General features: G+C 46.5%; 2 protein-coding genes across 3 annotated transcripts in view; one reads left to right on the top strand and one right to left on the bottom strand.

Annotated features, from left to right (window-relative positions):
• Positions 1-23,828, bottom strand: part of LOC8033331 (zinc finger protein castor homolog 1) — a 344,798-nt gene that overhangs the window by 78,695 nt on the left and 242,275 nt on the right. For both annotated transcript variants that reach the window (XM_029983036.3, XM_029983034.3), the window contains one exon: positions 22,287-23,596. In XM_029983036.3, the coding sequence (XP_029838896.3) occupies positions 22,287-23,556 (1,270 nt within the window). In that variant the 5' untranslated portion in view covers positions 23,557-23,596. The remainder of the gene's footprint in view (positions 1-22,286; positions 23,597-23,828) is intronic.
• LOC120847638 lies at positions 16,720-17,971 on the top strand. Its single transcript, XM_040219501.3, has one exon. It carries the CDS (start codon positions 16,809-16,811, stop codon positions 17,682-17,684), a length of 876 nt encoding a protein of 291 aa, XP_040075435.1. The 5' UTR covers positions 16,720-16,808; the 3' UTR covers positions 17,685-17,971.

Raw genomic sequence — 23,828 nt, 5'->3', positions numbered from 1 at the left:
CAAGGCGCGGGAACAAACATTTTGGCTGAATTATTTTTTATGCTAGTAATAATGGTACCTTAACATTAGGCAACTTGTTTGTTCGCAATATCACACCTATATCTGTTTCACGTTCTTAATCGCGTGTGAGATATAAGCATTCGCTTTATCGGTTTATTTATGAATTTCACGGAATTGTATATCGTGCTTGGTCCCATGTCCATAGTCTTTCAGTTGCTTAAGTCATTTTTTAATATAACCATGCAGTTTCAATTAATTTTGTATCAACGCAAATATTTGAACACCCCGCGTAAAAAACTGCCACAGACAGCTTGGTAGTGCCTATGACTCATAAAATGTGACGCCGAAAAGAATCCTTCTGCATGAAAATCACCCGAGTGCACCCGGTTGTTGACTTTGAATAGGGAGTTACTTTTAGTAGATGGCGACGTCGAAATGTGCAAAGCGCATAGTTTCAAATCAGTAAACAGCTTTTTACACAGGTCAATTTGGCGGTGCCTGGCGTTCGACTTCAGCCTAACTTATCGGAGATCATTTCTTTTGCGCTCTTCAATTTCATTCGGAAAATTTTACGGAAGGTGAATATCAGGCTTTATTTGAAGTCTGGCATTCACTTATCTTACCATTCTCATACCTTGAGAACGTCGTAAGCAAATGTCCATATAACAAAAAGTTTATTTCATAAGGTCAATATTTTGAAATGCTGTAAATGAGTACTTTAGTCAAAGAAATTTTCTAGTCAGCCTAGGCTAGTCTATGAAAATATTTCTCGAGCGCTTAATTTCTTTAAATAAAGCAGGCCGAGACAATATCACTTTTTTATATTATCTACGTGATTATATTAAACTTTCCTAGTCATTATAAAAGACGTTTCCAGTCTCGAAGTTAGAAAAGTTTGGTGTACGGAAACCAAACATCGAACAGTAAACTTGTCAGTTCATCTGTTCTTGGTGATTCAGCAGATTGTTAATCATGTTGTCGACCTGCTTTTTCACTAATCACTCATGCAATATAGTCTGTTGCAATAAAAGATGATCAGCTCAATATCTGACTTGAGCGCGAGCTATCTACTTCCGTACCGCTCGGTGCACGCACAGCCAAAGCACGGCGGCAGGCAACGAGCGCACGCTGCAGGCGGAGCTTGTCTTGCTCTTTATTTTTTTTTCTTCTTGAAATTAGTGTCCGCGGGTACGGCCGTGGACAATGGTACTTTTCCCTGTGCATCAGCGCAGTTGTTTCACCGCCGAACCTGGCCGAAATTAATGATGGACGGAATCAGACGCATATAGTGTTAGTAAGAAAAAATCGCAATTTAGGCTCGAAACCACTTCGTGATTTGCCAAGTGGCTTAATACTATTGTTTCGTTCGCTGTGTGCTACTAGAAAGAAATTCATATCGCAAAATTAATCGAAAGTGGCATGAAACAGCATCGCAATCGCGTGTGCGTTGAAACCGAAACCGACCAAAGTGAAGCAACCTAATGGCGCCGAGTGCGCCAGCGCCCTCTACCTGCCGGTCAGGCAACTACTGAAATGAAAAGGTCTATATATCTTCGAGTAGCGCCCAGAAATTAGGGGGAACTACAGTATGTACTGTATGCAGTCATGTCGGATATAATATAGCGTAATATAGCGTAATACGATCTCCTAAACTCGGGACACGCCAAGAATAGACGGTTCAGTTCGAATTTCAGCAAATACATATGTAACAAAAAAAAACAAAGCTGAAATGAAAACATGTTTTCCCTACGAAATCTGGCGTGTTCTCTTCAAGCCTTCGGTAGAACTAGGCGCTTGAGCGTGTGTGAACCCACGCGCTCAGACGATCACTCCCTTTCGAGAAAAATAAATAAAAATAAAACAATTACCGCATCACTATATGCAAACATCCCAAACATCGTTAAAAAAAAAAAACATTTAAAAAAAGGGGAGGGGGGGCACATAGGAGCGAAGACAGGTTCCCTGTAAACGTGCATTTCCAGCCGTTCCTCTTTCCTTTTTCTGCCTCCAAAATCTGCTCCAAACCTTTGCTTAAAGTAATGTTATTAACGTCAGAGCGTGGCGGAGGTGCCCTTCAAAGCGGTCGGCAGACAGCCAGAATGCCTCGGCTAACCCGCCGGCGGAGAAAAAAAAAAAAAAAAAGCAGCATGAACACACAGAAAAGTACAGAAGAAAATGGAAACACGTAGCCATCGGCCCTACCCAAAATATTTCTCAACTCGATCGGCGTTCTTTTCTTTCTTTTTTTTTTACATTTTCTGTTCGGCCAAAAACGAGATCAGCCGAAATGAAAAAAAGAAGAAAAAGGCAGGAGTTGGAGATTAGAGATGTTAGGCACATTCTATCACCTTCGTTTTTTTTTCTTTGTTTATCTTTTTTTTTTTTTTTTTACCTTAGAGGTGCATTTGTTTTTCGAGGGAAATAATAATAATACTACGAGCGCCATCATAAAAACATTTCGCGTTTCTTTCCACTCGCACGCTGAAGGAGAAACTGCTTCTTTCCGAGTCGATTTAGTTTTCGTGATATCCACGATTATGTACGCCGCATTCCTCTCTCTCTTCCTTTATATCGTTTTCTCTTTATTTCTTTTTTTTTTTCTTTTTCTATCCAAGGCCCATTGTTTTATTCTTGTTCTTCTTCGTCGTTTTACCTCTCGGCTTTTAACAAAAAAAAAGTTTGCATGGCCGTCCTATAACCCTGCCCCGCTAATACCGACCCTTATCTCCAGTACAGCATTATTCTTCTCAGCGCTTCGGTGGCGGCAGCGGCGGCGGCGACGTCTAACAACCTTGTAAAACCAGCTTCTTTTTTTTTTTTTTTTTTTCTTACAGCAGGTGGCAGCAATACGGACACAACTTCGTTTATGTCGAAAAAAGAAAATTCGGAAAAAAAAGTACCCAAACCGAGATTAAAACCGAAACAGAGCGTTCCCTCTACTGGATACACGCGCGCATGCACGATCCTGAAACGGCGCAAAAATAAACGGAGATAAAACAACGCGAAAACAAAATTAGGTTCAAGAACGCTTGGGGAGAGAAGAAGAAAAAAAGGGGCGCAGTAACTTGCATTTTATGGGAGCATTATACTCCCTGAACATTATTCCGTGGTGCAGTTATTTTGTTCGCTCGGTTATTTATGAACGTGGATATAAGGCACGCCACCTTGAAGGGCCGCACCCCCGAGTACCTGTCTCGAGTTACCGGGAAAATACGTGCTTGCTTAAACATTTTTTTTTTTCGTTGAAACTCTACTATAATCAATGTACTTTATATCTCCATGGGCTAACATGGGTGCAGTGCTAATCTGATCTTCGTTGATGGGCAAACTGTTTGACATATTGATAGTTCTAAAGGCGTACGCGTGAAAAACGACATAGGAGTACTTGTTTAACTCGAAAACCCGAAAAAAAAAAAAACGATCGATTTAGGCAGAACAGTAAAGGAAATGAGGTTCGTGAGGTTATCTACCATACACGGAGTCCCCGAGAAAAAATAGAGAAAAAGTACAAATTGATAAAAACGGAATTTTTCTATGAGCCAACGTCCACCAAAGCCCTAACATTTTCATAAAACAAGAAATGATACCGTGGGCGCTTTTGTTATCTATTTAAGAGGGGAAGCAAAAAAAAAAAAAAAAACTCGTCAGCTAGAAAGAAAACATTACCCCCTTCTAGCTGATTAAGTGGTTTTTCACTCATATAGATCCCACAAGCGTTCACAATGTCAGTTCTTGTTTTGACGATACGCATATACGGAATGTCGGCTCATATAAAAATTTAGTGTTTTTCAATTATCCTTTGATCAAAGTAACATGCATGTCCTCAAACTTTGGTGTTCTAACCCAATCGTCACAATCTCGCAGAGTTTGAGCTGTTTCTTTACGTGGGACGAAATACGCGGTTCTCCTTTCTTGAAAACTCCCTGTATGCTAAGTGTTCCCAAATAGTTCAAATAATTCCCCCCCCCCCCCCCGGCTTTTCACCCGCAAAAAGAAATGACAGAAAACGCAAAACTTATAATCCAGTGTTCGAAGAAAAAGAAAACATTCATAGGTCAAGGGCAATCGTATGGCATAATTCAATATCAAGTATTGATCTTCAAATAATTTTTTGTTGAAAAATTATCTTTGTGCCGTGCCCTAGTATTAACATTTATGTGGTTTCTGGTTATTTTATGCATTCTGACAATTCAATTCATTCGTGGCCGACCTACTGTTCTTATATTTACTAACGGTTACTGAAAAGCCGCAAACCTCAGAGCCACGAGGAAAGATGGATGATAAGGTGCCGAAGGTTAATACACAATGTTTAGCTGCTTTCGCGCGCCGGCACGCCAGGACAGACCCTTACTTCACACTCCAAAGGGACTTTGACTCTAATAACAAAGAGCCTCCTATAAGAAACGCATTATAGCCAATCTGTAGGCTTATAGCGGTCTTATTCATGGATATGTTTCTGCGCCAGGTTGATAAATGAATCGGACAAAGAGAAGGTCTTGTTGGTGTTCAATGCCAACTCAGCAACTCACTTATCAAGATAGGCTTTTTTTTTTTTACCTCTGCTATACAATAATTTTGTTCCGGTATTTTAATGAACTGCTTCACCGCGTGGAGCGACTTTTGTTGGCGGTTATACCCCCGAGCGTGCTTAAAACCCCCAACAGTGCTTTCACTTCATGGCATTTATACTTGGAGGAGGTTATTCCAGAACAAACAGGAATAATAAAAAAAAAAAAAAAAAAAGACTGGCCGAAATTTATGACTATGCTGATGCATGAATTGTAGAGATAAGAAACTCTCGGCTTTTGGGGCTTGGTCGAGATTCTTTTTAAGCGTGCGAGGTGTTTAATGAGTGTGTGTAATGGCCGGAAGATTAAGCGTCGAAAACCTTGATACACGCATTTGTACGCTTCGAGTGTCTGTACGTGCATTCATACACATGTTTCTATCTGTGGATCTATCTGCCCGCGCGAGGCGAGGAAAAGGTCAAGATGAAACTATATTACTTTTGTTTATTTTGCCTTCAAAGTGTCTTGTGTCTAAGGTTACGGCTAACGAACGGCCATTTCAACGAGTAATGAACGCTTGATTAATAACTGCTCGGCATTGTTCTTGAACGTCGAGGTCGGGCAGGCGGTCTCTGCCATGTGCATCTTTGTTCGTTGTAGTTCAGCTCATGACGTCACCACGCAGAACGCAACGAACGGCAGACCGCAGTGGTCCTTTTCTGGGGGCTGAGGACGCGCATGCGCAGTGGTAGGAGACGTAGCTGTCAGCCGTTTTTGGTGGCGGGACGGTAGCGTGGAGCCGGGGGCAGCCCGGCGTTTTAATTGCAACCCACCGCAATTTCCTTCCGCCTTGTACTGCACACAAAAAAAAAAAAAAAACTACTAAAAAGAAATTGGCGCATTAACTAATTAAAGGATTTTCTTTTTTTTTTTTCAGAAAGTCATTAGGAACATTTTAGGGCTGCCAAGAGATGGCGTCAGACATTTTCGAAAGAAATGAATGATTGTGCGTAGCGGCGATATGTGATTCTTTACCATGTTCCATGAATTCCAAATTTAGAAATATATTGTGATAAAACTTTACCCTACTGGAGATTCTTTTTTTTTTTTTTGTGGAAGCTTTGTTTTATTGTTGAGTTTAACAGCTTTCGGCCCGGTGGCGCAAGCCGGCGTCCGATTCAAAGTGTTCAGCCGTATCCATCCATCCAAAGGAACATTGTATAAATGCAAAGAAAAATATCAGCGGACCATTTTGTTAACCGGGTTGTTCTCGAGATTACAGCCTTCTTACCCTAAACTAAACCAACCCATGTAAATAAAAAAAAATAGAAGATAAAAGGACCGATTTATGAGGGTTAATCAAAATACGATTAGCGTTCGATCACGTTACTATAACGATTGCGATGATTTCGTTTGCTCAGCGCCGCCAGCGAAATACAATAATTAAACGCGCAGACGGCGACAAGAAAAAGAAAAAAAAAAGGAAAAGGAAGAAAGGACTGCAACTGCAACCGGATAACAGGGTGTGCACGCAACGTAGTTAGCCGTATTGCAAACAACGCGGTCCTGAGAGCGACCCGATGCCCAGCAGCAATCCTGTGGCTGCGTGACTGCCCATTGGATGTCGAATTAATGACGTCATGACCCGAACACGATCAAAGAGCATTAGGAGGAAATATGCGAAGGGTGCAACTTGCCCGCAACACCGAGACGGTCAGAATATGACCAGAAAAACAACAGTAACTGGGCCCTCTTAGCGTTCGACGAGGAGACGGGCAGGGTGGCAGGCTGCCATGCACGGCACCTCGGGAAGACAACCTTATAACTCTCGCAACGGTGAAGATAAATATAGAGAAATAAAACACAAATTTATCACTGTCAACGACCCCCGAGATATCCAACCCGAACACAATCCCTTTGACTCAACGCTTAAAAAACAAAAAGAAAAAAAGAAAAAGGACAAGGGGCAGTGATAGAAAATGGTGGGGGAAAAAAAATCTGTCAGGTGTGATACAAAAGTAAAAACGGGAAGGTAACAGAATAACCTCTCACATCATACTCGCTGACTTTACAGCCTGAGGGGAGTCTTCTTTGTGCTCTAAACAGCTCTCTCACTCCCTTTCTCCTTGCCTCCGAACACCACCACTATTGCAGGCATCAAGTCAGGCACACACATACGAACAAGCACCCTCTCCCGTTTTTAATTTTTCTTCTTTCCCATAAAAAAAAAAAAAAACAAGAAGGAACGCAGCATTTCAAACTGCCCAAATTACGCCTTTCAAAATTTCTTCCTTCAGAGTCGTCTTACGCTTATTTTTTTTTTCTTAATATGTTCTACCAACCCGCCTGTTGTCGCGTATTTTGTGTCTTGTGCTTAGGAAGCCCTTAAGCAATCTTGTTTCTTTTTTTTTTATTATTTTCATGTAGCACCCACTTTTTTTGCGATTTCTGACAACGCTCAGGAAGCCCATTTGCGACCGGGAAACAAACGAAATACAAAAATAGTCCAAAAGCCGGGAGATGTCATGATTAAAATAAGAACACCGACTTCACATAACAAGAAAAACATAGTCAAACCTTTTTTTTTCTTTTTTTCGCTTGACACAGCAGGTACGTCCGCAGTGTCCTTTAAACCTTTGTCTCCCTCTCGCTCACCTCTTCTAAATGTTTTTTTTTTTTTTTGTTCTTTATTTCTGTGTTGTCCGGATTTTTTTTTTTTTTTTCCGCATTTCCACTCTCATCGCGACGCAGAGGCGGTTGTTGCCAGACCACAATTTCGGGGGTTCCCTCTCTCCCCATCGTTGCAGAACACAACAATCGTTTGCTCGCATCCTATTTTCTATCGCCACAACCTCCCACAACCTCCGAAACGTCTTAAGTTTTTGTTTTACCGACACGACGAGCTTAATAAAACATGAAAGTTAAAAAAAAAATAATACTATAGGAGTTCTTTTGTTTTGTTTTTCTCAAATGTTTTTTCAGATAGTTTTGCGGGCGTGATTTTGCCCGCGCATAGATGGATTCGCGGTCGATTTTGCAACCGAGAAAATGGTGCGGAAAACAGAAGCCTGGAAGTGGGGAGGACCGACGCCCTCTCGGCCATCCGAAATGACCACCCTGCTCCGACGTCGTTGGCGATCGTCACGAGCAGATTATCGAAAAAAAATAAAAATAAAATTATACACGTAGACAACAATAAAGATCCATCAATAAAATGCGAATTGTTCCGAGGTAAGAGAAACGAAACTCTAAAATTCCTCCAGTTACGAGGGACTGCCACCATTAGGCGCTGGTTCGGAAGAAACCGTTTGCAAATTTTGAGTTTTAGCTTTCAAGAACAGGCTGGAGGACAGCGGGAAGTAGTTTTGGGTGATTCGACTATGATTCGTAAAACGGGCGAAGCGGCTGAATCGAGACCTTTGCATTGAAATGCCCACGTCCGTCGGACAGCTCGCAGAATGGTTAAGAACTCACCTTCTATCACTTAAAGAGAACGGACCGTGGTACGGGTAAGCGCCGGCTAGGGTTCCAATGGGGCTCACTTAGGCCGAGCGGATTGGATTTTGAATTTGAATGGCGCATCAGTCGCTGAGTGCATAGGGTATGTTTGTTTTGTTTGTTTCCTTATTGATGACGCCCATTAATGGTTACGTGCCTTTCCGGTGGCACATCGCAACAAAAGCAAAAAAAAAAAAGAAAACCACATAATTCTTGCACTATATTATATAGCGTCAGACAGCAGCACAAAGCTAGGAATCATTACTTTTATGTATATGGCCAGCTTTAATGTACTATATAGTATACATACAAAAAAAATGTTTCCCTACCTTGTACCGCTTAGACAGAATTCAATCTTACACAGGTGGAACATAATATTTAAAACGTCGGCGGTATCAGAAAAAGAAAAAAACCTATAATTCAAAAATAATTGCGCGCAGTTATATACGTAAAAGTGAGGGGTGATAAGAAGAGATTCGTGCGGGAGCAAAGAAGAAACTGGTGTAAGAGAGAAACACACTAACGAGAGAGAAAGTGACAGAGAGAGAGAGAGAGAGAAGAAATTACGCTAGATCTACGACTGGTGAAGGCCCGAGCGGGTTGAACATGAATACATTTACAATTGAAAACGAGCGTGTTGGTTAATAGATACAAAACTTGAAAGTATAAAACAGAGAGGACGAGGACGGGAACAGGACATCTTTCATTTAGCAACAACATAGAATGGCACAACGATAAAACCGTTGTGCCATTCTATGTTGTTGCTAAATGAAAGATGTCCTGTTCCGGTCCTCGTCCTCTCTGTTTTATACTTTCAAGTTTTGTATGAATACATAAATTTGAAAGAATAAAACACAGAGGACAAGCACAGGGCAACCCCTTTCATTGATTTTCCTTTTTGAAATGAAAGAAAGTGGTTGTCCTGTGCTTGTCCTCTGTGTTTTATTTTTCTTCAATTTTATGTAGATCTACGAGTAGCTGCAAAATCCACATGATAAAGGGAATAAACAACTGTCAACGTGCACTGGTACACGTAGGGGATCCGCCATGAACGACGATTGTTGCGCTACAGCGGATGCGCGTAATGAAAATTACGTGGAAGTTGGCGCCGGCATAGATGCGCGCACACACCCATCGGTCTTCCCCGAGGACGCTCACTTTTGGTGCAACTACTCAAGTTCTCGGCGCAAAAAAGGAAAAATCCCGCCCATGTCCGATTTCCTCGTGCGTGAGAAAAGCGGAGAAAACAGAACCAAGGTTAAGGTAGGCTAATGTGTTTACAATTGCAACCAAATCGACGCGGAAAAACCGACTGGGTTACCTTAAAATTAAATATTGTAACCCCGTTGTTATTGTACAAACGGTGAGATATGTTAGCGCAAGGATGCAAATAAGCTAACTCAAAACTGACTTTCTTTCTTTTTTTTCTTTTTTTTTTCTTTTTTTTTAGTTACGGGGAGTGGGGAAACAATGACACGACAACACGAACCAATTTCTCGAAGCCCTTTCGACAAAATTTTGTTGGCCTTACAAAGGTTTCAGCTAAGATATTGCAGTTATTTGAATGGGTTAAAACACCGCAAAAAAAGTCGAAGGACCAGTAAAAGGAAACACACAGACACAGCGCTGACTTACAACTGAATTATTTACTGCTGCGCCATTCAGCAAGTAAACTTGAAACGAGACAAACATAAAAGCAATCGGCCCGATAACACGTCATCCTCCACTCAAGCCGACACGTGGCTACACGTATTTACCCGCCTTTCTGATAAAATTCATTTCATCACTAACCAGGGCAAGTGACGGAACAATAATAATGCACATGCCCGCGTCATGGTTGCCAATAAAAAAAGCTTCGTCATTCTCGCGAGCATAATTAGTTTTATGTCTTTTCATCGTCCACTCTATTAAGGTGGAAACGCACGTGCATAAATTCAACCTAAAAACGCACGAAATTCGGAACTTAAAAATTATTTCTCCGCGGTTTTTGAAGAACTAATGGCACAATGGCTCTCGCGGTATAGGTAAAGAGGTTTGGTTTGCGTACAATAAGTGTACCGTAGGCTATCAAAAATAACCTGAAACAAGTCTCGCCAGTTCTGTTTTTCGTCTGATTTTAAGACTTTCTTTTTTTTTTTTTCGCGAAGGCATTTGAGTTTTTATACTACGGCGAGCAAGAAAAGTTCCTAGATAAGAGCTTCGCGCAAGTACTGACATTCTTTGAAGCACCGACTGCGTGACGGGGCAGGTCTTAGGAAGCGAATGGCGGCGCACAACAGAGGACTGAACTGAAGGACGCCATTTTGTACCAGCAGAATGTGCTTTGTCATTTGTATAGGTTGTCGTAGCTTTTAAAAAGAAGTATCCAGGGACTTTAGGTATAACCAACGTTAATAAGTTAATAAGACGAACGCAAAGCAGACCGGGTCGCCAAACAAAAATGAAGCTGGATCTGCTCGGTAAAATTCGCACCCGTCCATATGTTTTTTTCCGAAGGCTAATTTTCTTTGGTCTTGTGTGCCTTGGTATCTGATTCACCTATAAACGACTCAAAGCGAAGCTAAAAATATGTACCGAGTGCTTAGAGACGCAAATTGCGAACACAATCTCTTTCCAGTAACAGAAGAAACCATCTCGTATAATCTCCAAACCAAAAATTAAAAAAAAAGAAAAGAAAGGCAGGGAAGGGAAAATAAGAACATTCCGACCTCGTCCGCGAAATAATGAGTCATTTAAACGCGCCAAGAGTACCACGAAAAGAAAATAATCCCGCCATAAATGTACTATACAGAACACCCCTCAGACTATAAACAAAAACTCGCGAGTTCACGACCATTTCAACTTGCGTACCCTAATCTCAGCAAAAACAGAAACGAGTCAAAGACAAAACGCGCGGAGCGGTCATAAAACGCAATTTCAGCGGTACCCACCGCGAGCGACACATCTTTTGGAGAGGAATTATATTCCCGAAATTGCGTCTAGAATCTACCTTCCCCTCTTTAACCTCGCCCGCTGTCTCTCTGTCTCGCGCGAGTTCGCGTGAGTCTCGGGCATTTTCTGTCTAAAAATACGGAGCCGACGCTATCGCCACCGCCGCCACCACAGCCACATGCCAAGAAAAAAACCTGGCCCGGACAGCCACACAAAAACAAAACAAAAAAAAATCTTAGTTTTTTTCTTTTTTCTACTTGAACAATTTAGACGACTGGTCGTATTAAAGTGAGTTCTTCCTCATTTCGTGAACCTCCTTTGCTCCTCTAAGAGTCTTGTAAATAAATAAATAAATATATACGCCTTCGGCCTCTCTTTCTTTTTCTTTCGAGCCGCTTTTGGATCAGAGGTCCGTCCGTATAGTGACCAATTATGTGTCATTTCGAGAGGCAGGGTCCCTTCCAAAAAGCGCCGACTCTGTGAGACACAGACACACGCACACGTCGTATATACTATACTGCCAAAAAAGAAAAATGCTGGACAAAAAAAAAACTACGAAAGGCAGCTGGACAGAGAACCGAAAACGAGAAATTGCCTGCCGTCTTCAGCACCGCATAGAAAAGAAGTCGCAGCCATTTACCCTGCCCTGGCTTTTATTCGTTTTATCGTGTACAATTGCGGGCATTCTGCGACTGTCTTTTATGCCTATATTTTTTAATTGCGCGTATACGTGTGTTTAGGGACTATCCTGAGGTATGTAGATGACACTTGTAACCAAAAGGTTTTATTTTTTCCTCTTTTACTCTTTGATATATATTCTATCTTGTAGATGTAGATGGCCTTACCAATATCGCCGTGGTAAGCCCTTGAGGTGACCGGTCTGGCTTAGATGTTGGTCTATGTTCCCTTTGTTTTCTTTCTTTATCAAAGCGACCAAGTTATGTGGAGGTTCCCACAAATTCAAATACGGGAAGGTTTACTTCTATATACAGGTGGGCACATCGATGCTCGGATTGAACAAAGCGTTAATGTGAAGGTAGGTGTTAAACGGACAAACGCTTGATATACTTGAATATGGTTGAAGCTAAGTGCCACTGTAAATATTTTACCCACGCTTGACAATTTACACCGTCAGTTGAACAGTTACCTTGTCTATAAAACGCCCTTCATACAACTGTGCATGGGTCGCCAAGAATCGAAACTTCATATGTGTGTGTAGAGCCAAAACAAAGTCAAATTCAGGCGGTCTAGTGCGAGAAAAGTGCTAATCCACTTATACAGTTGTAAACCAGATTTCAATTCTGACAACACGCTTCCACTCGCAATTGTTCCTTCAGGGGTTTTGCACTTGCATTGCACATAGTACACGTTTGTTCGGATAAATTGAGGTTTAAATTTTTAGCACGTACAAAGAATATACAAAGGTCTCCTTCCGCCGGATTGGAGAAGCCAACGGAGCCCTGGACTAAGGGCCTCGACCGGGACTCGTCAGTCTCCTAACCTTTTGAAAAATAAAGTTATACCACCACCATCTGTGTCTCAAACACATTTTTTTTTCTCGTAAACGCTTTGGATGCGTCGTAATCACGGGAATATCCCGATAACATAAAATAAAGCAAGATAGCCTCCAGACTTGTTTTGTTCTTCTCATCGAAACTCTCTCTCACTCTCTCCCTCCCTCCCTCTCCTTCCTCTCTTTCTCTCCTATTCTTTTGGGCGTCAAACGCCATAATCACGTTTACCTTGAGCCGAAACGAAGCACGCGGAGGAAAAACGAAAAAAGTCGAGAGAAATTATTAATATTCCTCCCATTAGTAGCTTCATTTTGTGAATAATTTTGTCATTACTCGCAAACCGTGGCAGCACAAAACCAAGAAAAAGAGAGAAAAGTTCTGAGAAAGCAACTGAAAGTCATGCGCGAAGGAAAGAAAGAAACCCTTTAACGTACGTGTCTCGTTCTTTTTTTTTCTTTTTTCCTTTGGCCGAGAGGACATGTACTTTCTCTATGCATGCGAAGCCTTGATGGGGGAGCGTCAGTCGCTCAGACGAAGGAGGATCAGTGTATGTGAGAGTCGCTTTCATTTCCATATAATTATTATTTCTGCCGAGTCCCCCAAAATAATTGGCTCTTCGCGCGGCCAAAGTGCACACGGAGATTCTCGGGATGTGTCACCGGGACGAAGGCGCCTCCTCAACGAGTAATGGCGTCTTGTTTACGCGATACCGTCGTTCGAAGTGTCGTTGCATATGCATGTCCCTTTGTCACAACGACATTCTGCACGCCCCCCTCCCTTCGACTTTGCAGAGGCAGTCGAGGCGAAAGCTGCTCTGCGAAGAATGGCTGGTTAGCATCGCCAGGGCTTCGTTCTCTGGCCTTCGATGACAATTATATCCCGGAGGGCGCTCGTGTCGAGAACGACGACGAGCCATCACCGCGTAACGTGGTTCGAGCGTCTTCGATCCTTCCCAGCCGATGCAAATTTGCTTTAACGGCGTAGATGGCTGCGCGCGGAGACTAGGCGTCAAATTTATGCGCCATTGCGATCGCTGCACGAAAGATAAATGTTCAGTCTTCGACGCATCGCTTGCTGTTTACAGTGTTAAGGATAGACTCGAGTAGATGGAAAAACGAAAACTCTTTCAGAGCAATAAAGATCACACACACACACACATACACACACATACACAGAAAGTGCCCTCAGGTTTCTACTGAGACTGGCGTATCGGTTGAAAGGCAGAATGAAATCGTTCAGTCAGTGGCTTCAGCAAGAAGGAACCATCAGGGGCGGTTGTCGTTCGAACAGTCTTCGATGAATCGATAATTCGCCCCTGACCGTCCGTAGATCGATAGGTGTAGTTTGTAGCTGGCATACGAAGCTTCCCAATCTCTGAAAGCTTAAGACTCGCAAATCTTCATATTTTGGTGCGCTAGCCAAAACCTGATCAGGACATACGTAACTTTGAACGCGTGCAAATCACAACATGATATGTCCAGCCCTGTGCCAACTAGTCCTGTCCGAAGAAAGAGATCCCGAACAATCTTAAATCAGACTGCCATCAGAAATTCAAGGAAATAAATAAAGTTGACTGCGTCCTCATACATACAGCCTCACGCGCATACTCGACCGATAAACGGGCGGAGCACGAGTTTCATGGCACGAACACAAAGGAGAGAAAGAAAGGAAGGCGGAGGGGGGCACCGTAATAACCATTAGACGTAAAATCTGAACAACCCCCGTTCGAAGAGTCAGGCACGCATTCCTCAATGTTCACTCCCATCTACCTACCCACCTGGGTCCGGCATAATTTTTTGGCGCCTTCATAATTACACGCTCTCGAGATGGCAGTGACACTCGGGGAAAACAATATCAGATTCCCGCACGCATAGAACCCTCGTCCGCATGCGCACGAGGAAGAGCAGCGCCCAAAACAAAACACGCGGATGCCTCCACTAGAAAAACAAACAAACACAAATTAGCCAACAGCTAAGCGTTACAGAGCGGTACACTTCATGGCTTCATGGTATACAGCCCAAACACGTTGGTGCGGGTAGTAAAAAAAAAAAGAATGCCTGGCTGTGGAACGCTGTCCGTCGCTCCAACGTACAAAACGAAACAAAACCGATTATTAGAACCTCCATTATGGTAATAGCCGAGCACTTCCACCACCAACTCTCTCCCTCTCTCTCTTTGTCTTTCTTGTTTCCCACCGCTCTCCTTTTTTGTTGCGAGAGCAAAAACGAGATCCCGCACAGAGCGCAGCCTCGTTAACCCTAAAGGATATCTTACGCAGAAGACGATAGGCCAAAGAAGAAAAAGAAAATGGCGAACAACGAGCGCGTATATTAGCTGGACGCGGGTACGCTATCGTCGCGCGCGACCCCGACTGATTATCCGGGTTCGTTCGGCTTCGCCGGTATTGTTATTATTATTTTATTTTATTGCACGCGGAACGCTGCGCCGCGGCGACACAAAATTACACTGCGGGGTCGCGACGATACAAGGAATTCCTCGTGTTATTTTTTTTTATTACTTTTTTTAAATTGTTATTTCGGCGTTCATCAAAAGTATCTGCTCACGCGCTCGCATAGGAAGTATTCACAGGACGCCATATTTGTGGGTGCTGTTTGGAGCGCATGCTCAGAACGAGCTCACATTAATAGGCTGCTAAGGCCGGCACTCTTGATGGTGCGGAATGTACGTTGCAAAAGAAGAGAACTGTGGAAGCTCGTCGTCAGCACGCGCTTAGCATTCGCGCACACAGCTATGGCCGCCAGTGAATACTCCCTATACGCGTTGCTCCGTGCCACGAGACGGGAGCAGTGGAGAACAAGTTTGCACGAGAGTACACGCATCGCGCACACTCTCACACCCGAGCACAGAAGCGAGTGACACCAGGGCGTGAAGAAGGCAGTTGTCGCAGAAAGAGGAGATGCTGAAGCGTTGGCGGCGGTATCCTCATTTCGAAGGTTTGCGCTTTAGCCCCTAGAGGCCGCTGTCTGTTCCGACCTGTTCCCAAAGCTTCCAATCAGTGTTGACGGTCACATTCGGCACACTTTTAACGTTACATAAATGGTCTGCATCGAAGGTGCTGACACCGGCGTGCTGGTGGATAAATTTGACGGATAAAAATATTAAAAAAAACAACGTAATCCCAGTGTATTTTTCATTGGATGTAGATCTAAGGACCAGGCATATTTTCAGACGAAGTCAGTCCAAAGTAAAAGCGCCAAGAGCGACACAGAGCGTAAGAGAGATCATGTGACAGCAGATAGATTAAGATTCGTGAAACCCAGGCGTGTGTGATTGCTCCTTTTTTTTTTTTTTAACTAGTCACTACTTTGTGGCGCTTTTGATGTCTTCATGCCGAAGAGGTTTGTTTCTTCGGGAAAAAGGCTTAGTGTTTAGCTGTTCCGTGCTGAATAAACGTAAGGAAAGAATTATAACAGATTTTCTTTTTTCACGCCGTCGTCAGAGAAGTAAAAACCTGGAGGTTAATCTTGAGTTTAACCGGTGAGAAATATTATGTTCTTACACAATGAATTTGACACAATGTAAGCAAATTAAGATGTTAAACACTTTCATAGCCGTACCTTACACAAACCGAGAAACTGCTTGAAGGAATTGTTCAGTAAAGGGAGAAAAATTTGTCACGCTCACACCAGCTAGCGCTCTTCTAACTGCAGCTACTACAAAGCGTTAACGTATCGCTCGCATGCTCAGAGACAGATGCTGGGCAATGACTGATCCGAAGCACTGGATAGTTTTATGCACGACCGGCACGAACTCTCTCGTACGTGAGGCAGGTGGTTTGAAAAGGCAGGAGTCCGGTAAAATAATTGCTTGAAGATCGGGATTTCCCCTTTGTTGCGAAGAAGGCTTAGAGTGCTCAGGAAAAAAAAAGAAAAAGAACAAACAACCTTCCCCCTTCCCTCCTCAACAAAAGTAACTCGGATAAGGCAAGCGTGGAATAAAGTTGGAAATGCTAACTGTTTCCTACGGACGAACAAAAACGATAATTAATTTTGCGTGCCATCAACCTCTGAATATTTATTCTGCACGCTTTGCTTGTTCTCAGCTTCCTCAAAAAAGGCTATAATGTCGATAAAAAAAAAAAAAATAAATATATATATATATATATATATATTGTAGGGACTGGACGCACCGACAAGCGAGTCCAGTCTCGACACAGGAAAAAAGAGAAAAAGAGACGCGCGCGCTAGCTATACGCTCACGCGCTCACGCGCTCACGAAGAGCAGTTCCTGCCGAGACACCACTGAAATAGAACGTTGTTTTGGAACGTCCGTCTCCTGCCTGTTTCTTTCACCACATTTGGTGACCCGGACGTGATCGCCAACTAGAACGGGTGAAATGCAGCAAGGAGAGCCTTCGGACCCGCCGCCAGCCACTGTTGCAGCAGCCGCAGTCCGCCTTCCACCATACTGGGACCGCAATCCGCGAGTTTGGTTCCTGCAAGCGGAATCACAATTCCACCTCGCTGGGGTCACCACACAAGGTCGGAAGTACCACCACGTCGTCTCGGCTCTTTCACCAGCTGCAGCCGACGAAGTCTACGACGTTCTGGCAAATCCCTCTCCAGCAACACCGTATGACCAACTGAAGAATGCTCTGCTCCAGCGCACCGAGATTTCGGAACGCTCCCGCGTGCAGCAGCTTCTCTCGGCGGAAGAGCTCGGGGATCGGCGGCCAAGCCAGTTGCTGCGACGCATGACCCAGCTTCTTGGAGAGCGCTCTAACAATCTGGACGACGTATTCCTCCGCGAGCTGTTCTTGCAAAGGCTACCTTCCAATGTCCAGATGGTTTTGGCAACAGCAACAACGTTGGACCTCACCGGACTTGCCGCGCTGGCCGACGCCGTGATGGAGGTGACCACTCCATCGGTCGCCAATGTTACCGTGGCTCCACAGCAACCAACAGCTCTGGACTCTGGATCGGCCGCTAACAGCCAGCCTCCCCAGGCCAACATCGAGCAGCTTAGCCAACGTTTGGAGGAGATCGTCGTCGCAGCTACACGAGGCCGCACCCCGCACCCTCGTGAGTCACATCGAAGACGTTCGACGTCTCGTCGGGCACGCGGCGAATCGACATCTCGTCGGACACGCGGCGAAAACACGCGATCACCGATCCCTGCCGGGGTCTGCTACTACCACCGCCGCTTCGGTGCCAACGCCCGGCATTGCCTTCGCCCCTGCTCATGGCAGGGAAACAGGCCGGCCGACCTCTAGAGGCGACGAGTGGTCAGGGCCCCGACGAAAGTCGCCTTTTCTACGTGTGTGACCGAGCCACCAAGAACCGGTACCTCGTTGACACCGGAGCCGAGATCAGCGCAGTTCCAGCAACGCGTGCCGACCGTTCCTTGACACCGATCTATTTTCTGCGCGCAGTGAACAACAGCGCCATCCCAGTCTACCGAGAACGGTCGATCACCCTTAACCTCGGCCTCCGGCGGGTTTTCCGGTGGATCTTCCTGGTGGCCGACGTCAGTCAAGGAATTCTCGGCGCGGACTTTCTCAACCACTACAAACTCCTCGTGGATGTTAGAAGCAGGCGACTGATAGACTCCACCACGCGACTTTCCATCCATGGTATCGCAACGGACGACAATTCAGTCTACACCTCTGCCTGCACGATCCCGGAAGAAGCGTTCAAGACTTCGCTGAGTAAGTTTCCGAGCCTTACTCAGTCACCTGATTGGACCAAACCCGTCTCGCACGACGTGCAACACCACATCGTGACGACAGGACCACCTGTTTACTGTCGTCCCCGCCGTCTAGCCCCAGAGAAACTCCGCGATGCTCGCCAAGAGTTTGAACACATGTTGGACCTTGGCATCATCCGACCCTCGTCTAGCAGCTGGGCGTCTCCATTACACATGGTGTCGAAGAAAAATGGAGACTGGCGGCCGTGTGGCGATTATCGTGCCCTAAATAAGAACACTGTACCGGACAGGTATCCTCTACCTAACATCCAGGATTTTACGGTGAACCTACAAGGCGCGAAGGTCTTCTCCAAAATCGATCTGACGCGGGCCTACCACCAAATTCCCGTGGCCGAAGAAGATATCCCGAAAACAGCGATCACGACACCGTTTGGACTTTTTGAATTTCTCCGCATGCCCTTTGGCCTCAGAAATGCGGCTCAGTCATTCCAACGGTTCATCGACGCTGTCACACGAGGATTACCTTTTGTCTTCGCGTACGTAGACGATTTGCTCATAGCCAGCAAGTCACCGGAAGAGCACACGACCCACTTAGACCTCCTCTTCGAACGACTGCGCAGCCACGGCATTGTCATCAACGCCGCGAAAAGTGTGTTCGGAGTTCCGGAATTGGAATTTCTTGGTCATCGGCTTGACTCCTCGGGCATCCGTCCATTGCCATCAAAGGTACAGGCCATCAAAGATTTCCCGAGGCCGACTTCCACCACCAAACTTCGCCAGTTTCTCGGTTTGGTCAATTTTTACCGACGTTTCGTTCCGAACTGCGCCAAACTGCTCGAACATCTTGAGGTCCTTCTAACAAAACAAGAGCGAAAAAAGTCGTCCCTTATTTGGAACGAAGATGCGGAACGCGCTTTCGGCGAGGTAAAGAACTTACTGGCAGAAGCAACAATGCTAGTACATCCTAAGCATGATGCCCCAACATCGCTGATGACCGACGCATCTGCCACAGCCGTAGGAGCGGTGCTACAACAAAAAGTCGACGGAGAGTGGCGGCCGATTGGTTTCTTTTCTAAGAAGCTCAAGCCAGCGCAAACGCGCTACAGCGTTTTCGGACGTGAACTCTTGGCTGCCTACTTGGCTGTACGACACTTTCGACATTTCGTCGAGGGACGGCCATTTACCATATGGACTGACCACAAGCCCCTAACTTACGCCATCAGCAATGCCGGCTCTCATTACACACCACGTGAGATTCGCCAGCTAGCCTTCTTGGCCGAATTCACAACGGACATTCGGCACGTTAAAGGAGTTGACAACGTCCCCGCTGATGTCCTCAGCCGGATCGACGCCGTGAACACCCCAGCCTGTTCTGCTGTAGACTTGGAGTTGCTGGCTCGTCTACAGACCACCGACGAAGAATTGCAAGCCCTGCGCAGTTCATCCACGTCACTGCAACTGCGGGATGTAAGCTTTCCAGAAGGCACCACCGTGATCTGCGACCTGTCAACGGGAACGCCTAGGCCTTTTGTACCACGTGAACTGCGACGACAGCTTTTCGAAGCGATTCACTGCTTGTCGCACCCGGGTATACGAGCATCCCAGAAGCTCCTGTGCGACCGCTACGTTTGGCCCCGGATAAAATCCGACGTTCGTGATTGGGTGCGTTCCTGCATCGCATGCCAGTGCGCGAAAGTACAGCGGCATCCGGTGCCACCAAGTCGACAATTCCTACAGCCTGACAGCCGTTTCAACAAGATCCATCTGGACCTAGTAGGACCCCTACCGATTTCTCAGGGACAGCGCTACATCCTAACGTGTGTCGACAGATTCACACGATGGCCAGAAGCAACCCCACTGCCCGATATCACCGCCGCCACTGTCGCTGAGGCGTTTATCGTTACGTGGGTATCCCGGTTTGGCTGCCCCTCAGAGATTGTCACCGACAGGGGTCGACAATTCGAGTCGGCACTCTTTGCCGAGCTCACTCGATTGCTCGGAACCAACCGCTTGAGAACGACTGCCTACCACCCACAGTCGAACGGGATGGTAGAACGATTTCATCGACATTTGAAATCGGCCCTTGCAGCTCAGGGTGGTCCCTCGGATTGGGTTCGTCATCTCCCCCTTGTGCTTCTTGGAATCCGGACAGCCTTGAAGGCGGACATCGGATGCTCCACCGCCGAGCTGGTGTACGGCACTGCACTTCGCTTGCCATCAGATTTTTTTGAAGTGGAACTGCCTCAACAACAAAGGCAGTTGGACTATGTAGAACAACTCAAGCAAATTTTTATCAATTTGCGACCGGTGCCTACACGGCAAGGAACTTCAAAGTCTCCCTACGTGACCCAGGACCTCCAAGACGCCACTCATGTTTTCGTACGACAATCGCAAAAGAAGCCACTGCGCCCACATTACATCGGACCTTTTCCAGTGGTCGAAAAGAGAAGCGACACGTTTGTCCTGCGTGTCAACGGCAAGAATGACACCGTTGCATTGGAGAGACTAAAGCCGGCACATATTGAGCAAGAGCATGTGCAGGGAATAGCGCTACGTGACATCGACCAGACGACAGAGAAAAGCCAACTTCGTTGGCACTCGAATGTTTCTGTGCTTTGATCGTTCGTCCTACCTCCTCTCTAAGGGGGGGCATATCTGTAGGGACTGGACGCACCGACAAGCGAGTCCAGTCTCGACACAGGAAAAAAGAGAAAAAGAGACGCGCGCGCTAGCTATACGCTCACGCGCTCACGCGCTCACGAAGAGCAGTTCCTGCCGAGACACCACTGAAATAGAACGTTGTTTTGGAACGTCCGTCTCCTGCCTGTTTCTTTCACCACAATATATATATATATATATATATATATATATATATATATATATATATATAATAACCAACGAAAAAAAAAGACTTCCCAGTTTGGCACGGATGAAAATCAGCCGGTAAAACATGCGCCTACTCGTAACAAAGAAAAAAAAAAAGGTACAAGAAATTACGAAGAGATAAAACGAGGTCAGACTCGCGGTGGCAATCCATCAGAATCCATCATCATCGCACGATGGATAGCGTTGAGATGTATTGCACGGCGTATGCTTCGCCTCGTAGTACCGGAGCTAGCAGGCAAAGGAGACGCGGCGGGAGGGAAGGGGAGCGGGACTGGTTCGTGCACCACGAAGCCTGGAACACGGACCTTATTTTATGTTTTTCTGCGCTGTTATTATTAATTTTTGGAACATCGTCATCACGATTACGAATGAGGTTTTCTCCCGTGAGTAAATCGTGGAATGAACAAGCGACAGCGAGAGAACGCACGCGCAGTGGCAGATAAATATTTGCCAGTGAATGAACGGGAAATTTGTCTTAAAAGTCGTTCTGGCGACTCGTAAAGCCACGTGAAAGAAGGCGAGAGTAGCTCAGTAAATCGCATGTCACGAAACCGCGTGTGAAATAACACCCGGCAGTTTCGTGAAAAAAGAGAGAGAGAGAGAGAGAGAGAGAGAGAGAGTGTGCGTGTGTGTGTGTGTGCGTGCGTGTGTGTGTGCGTGCGTGTGTGTGTGTGTGTGTGTGTGTGTGTGTGTGTGTGTGTGTGTGTGTGTGTGTGTGAGAGAGAGGGGGGAGGGAGGGGGGAAGGTTGGTGTCAATGAGTGCTCGATACAGGCCATCTCCACGCTTTGGCGTAACTAGCCGCGATTTTCATAGTCTCCTAATCACTGAAAGACAAGTAAGTCTCCAATTAGTTTTACGAGCTTCCCGTTGTGTCCGAGCATGTGCAGTGTGAAATATCGTGCGCCGTGCATGCGACCATAGCCCAGTCGCTGCGCATCCTTCACCAGGGTGATAAGCGATGAAAATGTATATAGACTAAACACTATTATAACTTTTACTGGCATTGTTGGTTTTGAAAAATAAAATGCAACGCATTGTTTCATGTTGTTTTGCCTCGTACCTTGAATGTGACCTTTGCTGAAAATGATGCGCATTGTACCAGTGAGGCACAATCCACGAAAATCTTTGACCATGCAGGACCAAAGCCCGGTTATTTGGTAGACGTCCTATTAGCACGGAAACCCTGCCACGCTTATACCTTCGTTTAGTCCTATCCTCTGCTCTACAGGGGTGGTCCCTGACAACGAGAGCAAATAAATATAAAAGCGTGACGAGACTCACCCGAGGAGAAGTGGTGAAGAGGCACGTGCTTGGTGATGGACTCGACCACGTCGTGCAGTCCGTACATGCTGAGCAGTTCTTTCATCGTGTTCTCGGCGTAGTCCTTCATCAAGCTCGCGTCGGCCGCCCGATGCTGATGTTGATGCTGCTGCTGCGGCAGCGGATGTTGCTGTGGCTGCTGTGACTGATGATGATGGTGGTGGTGATGTTGATGATGCATATGATGATGTCGCGCACCTGGCGTGTTCGCCGTCGTCACAAACGGAGAGCTAGCACCGTCTCCCGACGGCCGCACCAGGAGCGGCTGCGGAGACGACGGTAGCGAAGACGACCTCTCTTCGGACTCCTTGAGCCCCATCGTGCCGGTCGTCGACTCGTCCTCGTCGCTCCTCCGGTTCCCGCTGAGGTCCACCACGACTGCAGGAAACCCACCCCGTCTCGAGGACGGCACAACACCAGAGCCCCCAGCGCTCTCCGTCGTCACGCTGTTCAAGACGACCCGTTTGACGGGCTGCGACTTGCGGCGCATCGACCCGGCGTCGCTCAAGTCCAGGGGTCCTTCTTCGCGACCTGCCGCAGGCGTCTGCGGGGCACCACCTTCGGCAGCGACCGGGGACAACGGCGCCGTCGTCGTCGACCGCTTGAAGCGCATCGACGCGACGACCGTCGCCTCGTCATCGCCGACTAGGTCGACTGCGTCGCGTTCGGACGGCAATCGAGACTCCGAGGGCACCTCTTCGTCTTCGTCCTCTTCTTCGTCCGAGTCGGCGAACACAGCCGCCGCGATGTTTTTCGGCTGAAAGTTCTTCCTCTTGTTCCGCATGCGTCCGTCCAAGGCACTGTCGGTGTCCGGCCAGGCGCAAGGCACTTCGCCGCCGAAGCCGGCGCTCGCGACGGTGGTCCCTCGGCTGCCACCGCCGCCTTCTTGTTCGTTGTCGGAGTGGTTCGTTAAGGCCCCGTTCAAGGCCCCCGATTCGTCGTCCTCATCTTCCTCCTCTTCGCCGAAGTCGTCGTCCTCGTCGTCTTCTAGCGCGGTCGTGCCGCCGCTGGCCGGGTCCTGTGAGGTCGGCGGCGGCGCCCGGGGCGACGAGGAGGAACCGCGGCCGGTGGCCACGTCATCGGGCGTCACGTCGTCGGCGGCGGAGGTGTCGTCCCCACTGGCGGCTGCCATGAGGTCCGGCGTGTCGTCTGGGCCCCGGGCGAGCTTCTCGCAGATGGCGTTCAGCTTGAAGGCACTGCTGGGAGGTCGGCAGGCCGCTTCCGACGTCATGTCGCCCGGCTGGCGGGCGTGTTACCTGCTGCTGTCAGCCCTGCACGAAAAGAGGACCACACGTGAGCCATAGGCATCCCTCATACAGAAACAGTCTGACTTGGTAAGAATGGTTAAACTCAGTCAGATCATCATTTCCAGAGCTTGTGGGGCATTCCCTACCACGGTTAACTGCGAAGCGAAGGGGCCTTGAAAAATCGGCGCGTTCTTGTCGACTCGCATGGAGCTTTCCTAGGCAATTATGTTTTTCGCGTCGGCATTAGACATGCTCG

Source organism: Ixodes scapularis, unplaced genomic scaffold (genome assembly GCF_016920785.2).
Source record: "Ixodes scapularis isolate PalLabHiFi unplaced genomic scaffold, ASM1692078v2 PGA_scaffold1__304_contigs__length_218370807, whole genome shotgun sequence".
In the NCBI taxonomy this organism is placed as follows: domain Eukaryota; kingdom Metazoa; phylum Arthropoda; class Arachnida; order Ixodida; family Ixodidae; genus Ixodes; species Ixodes scapularis.
The sequence above is the reverse complement of the archived record's forward strand: the minus strand, read 5'-3'. Positions and strand labels throughout refer to the sequence as shown.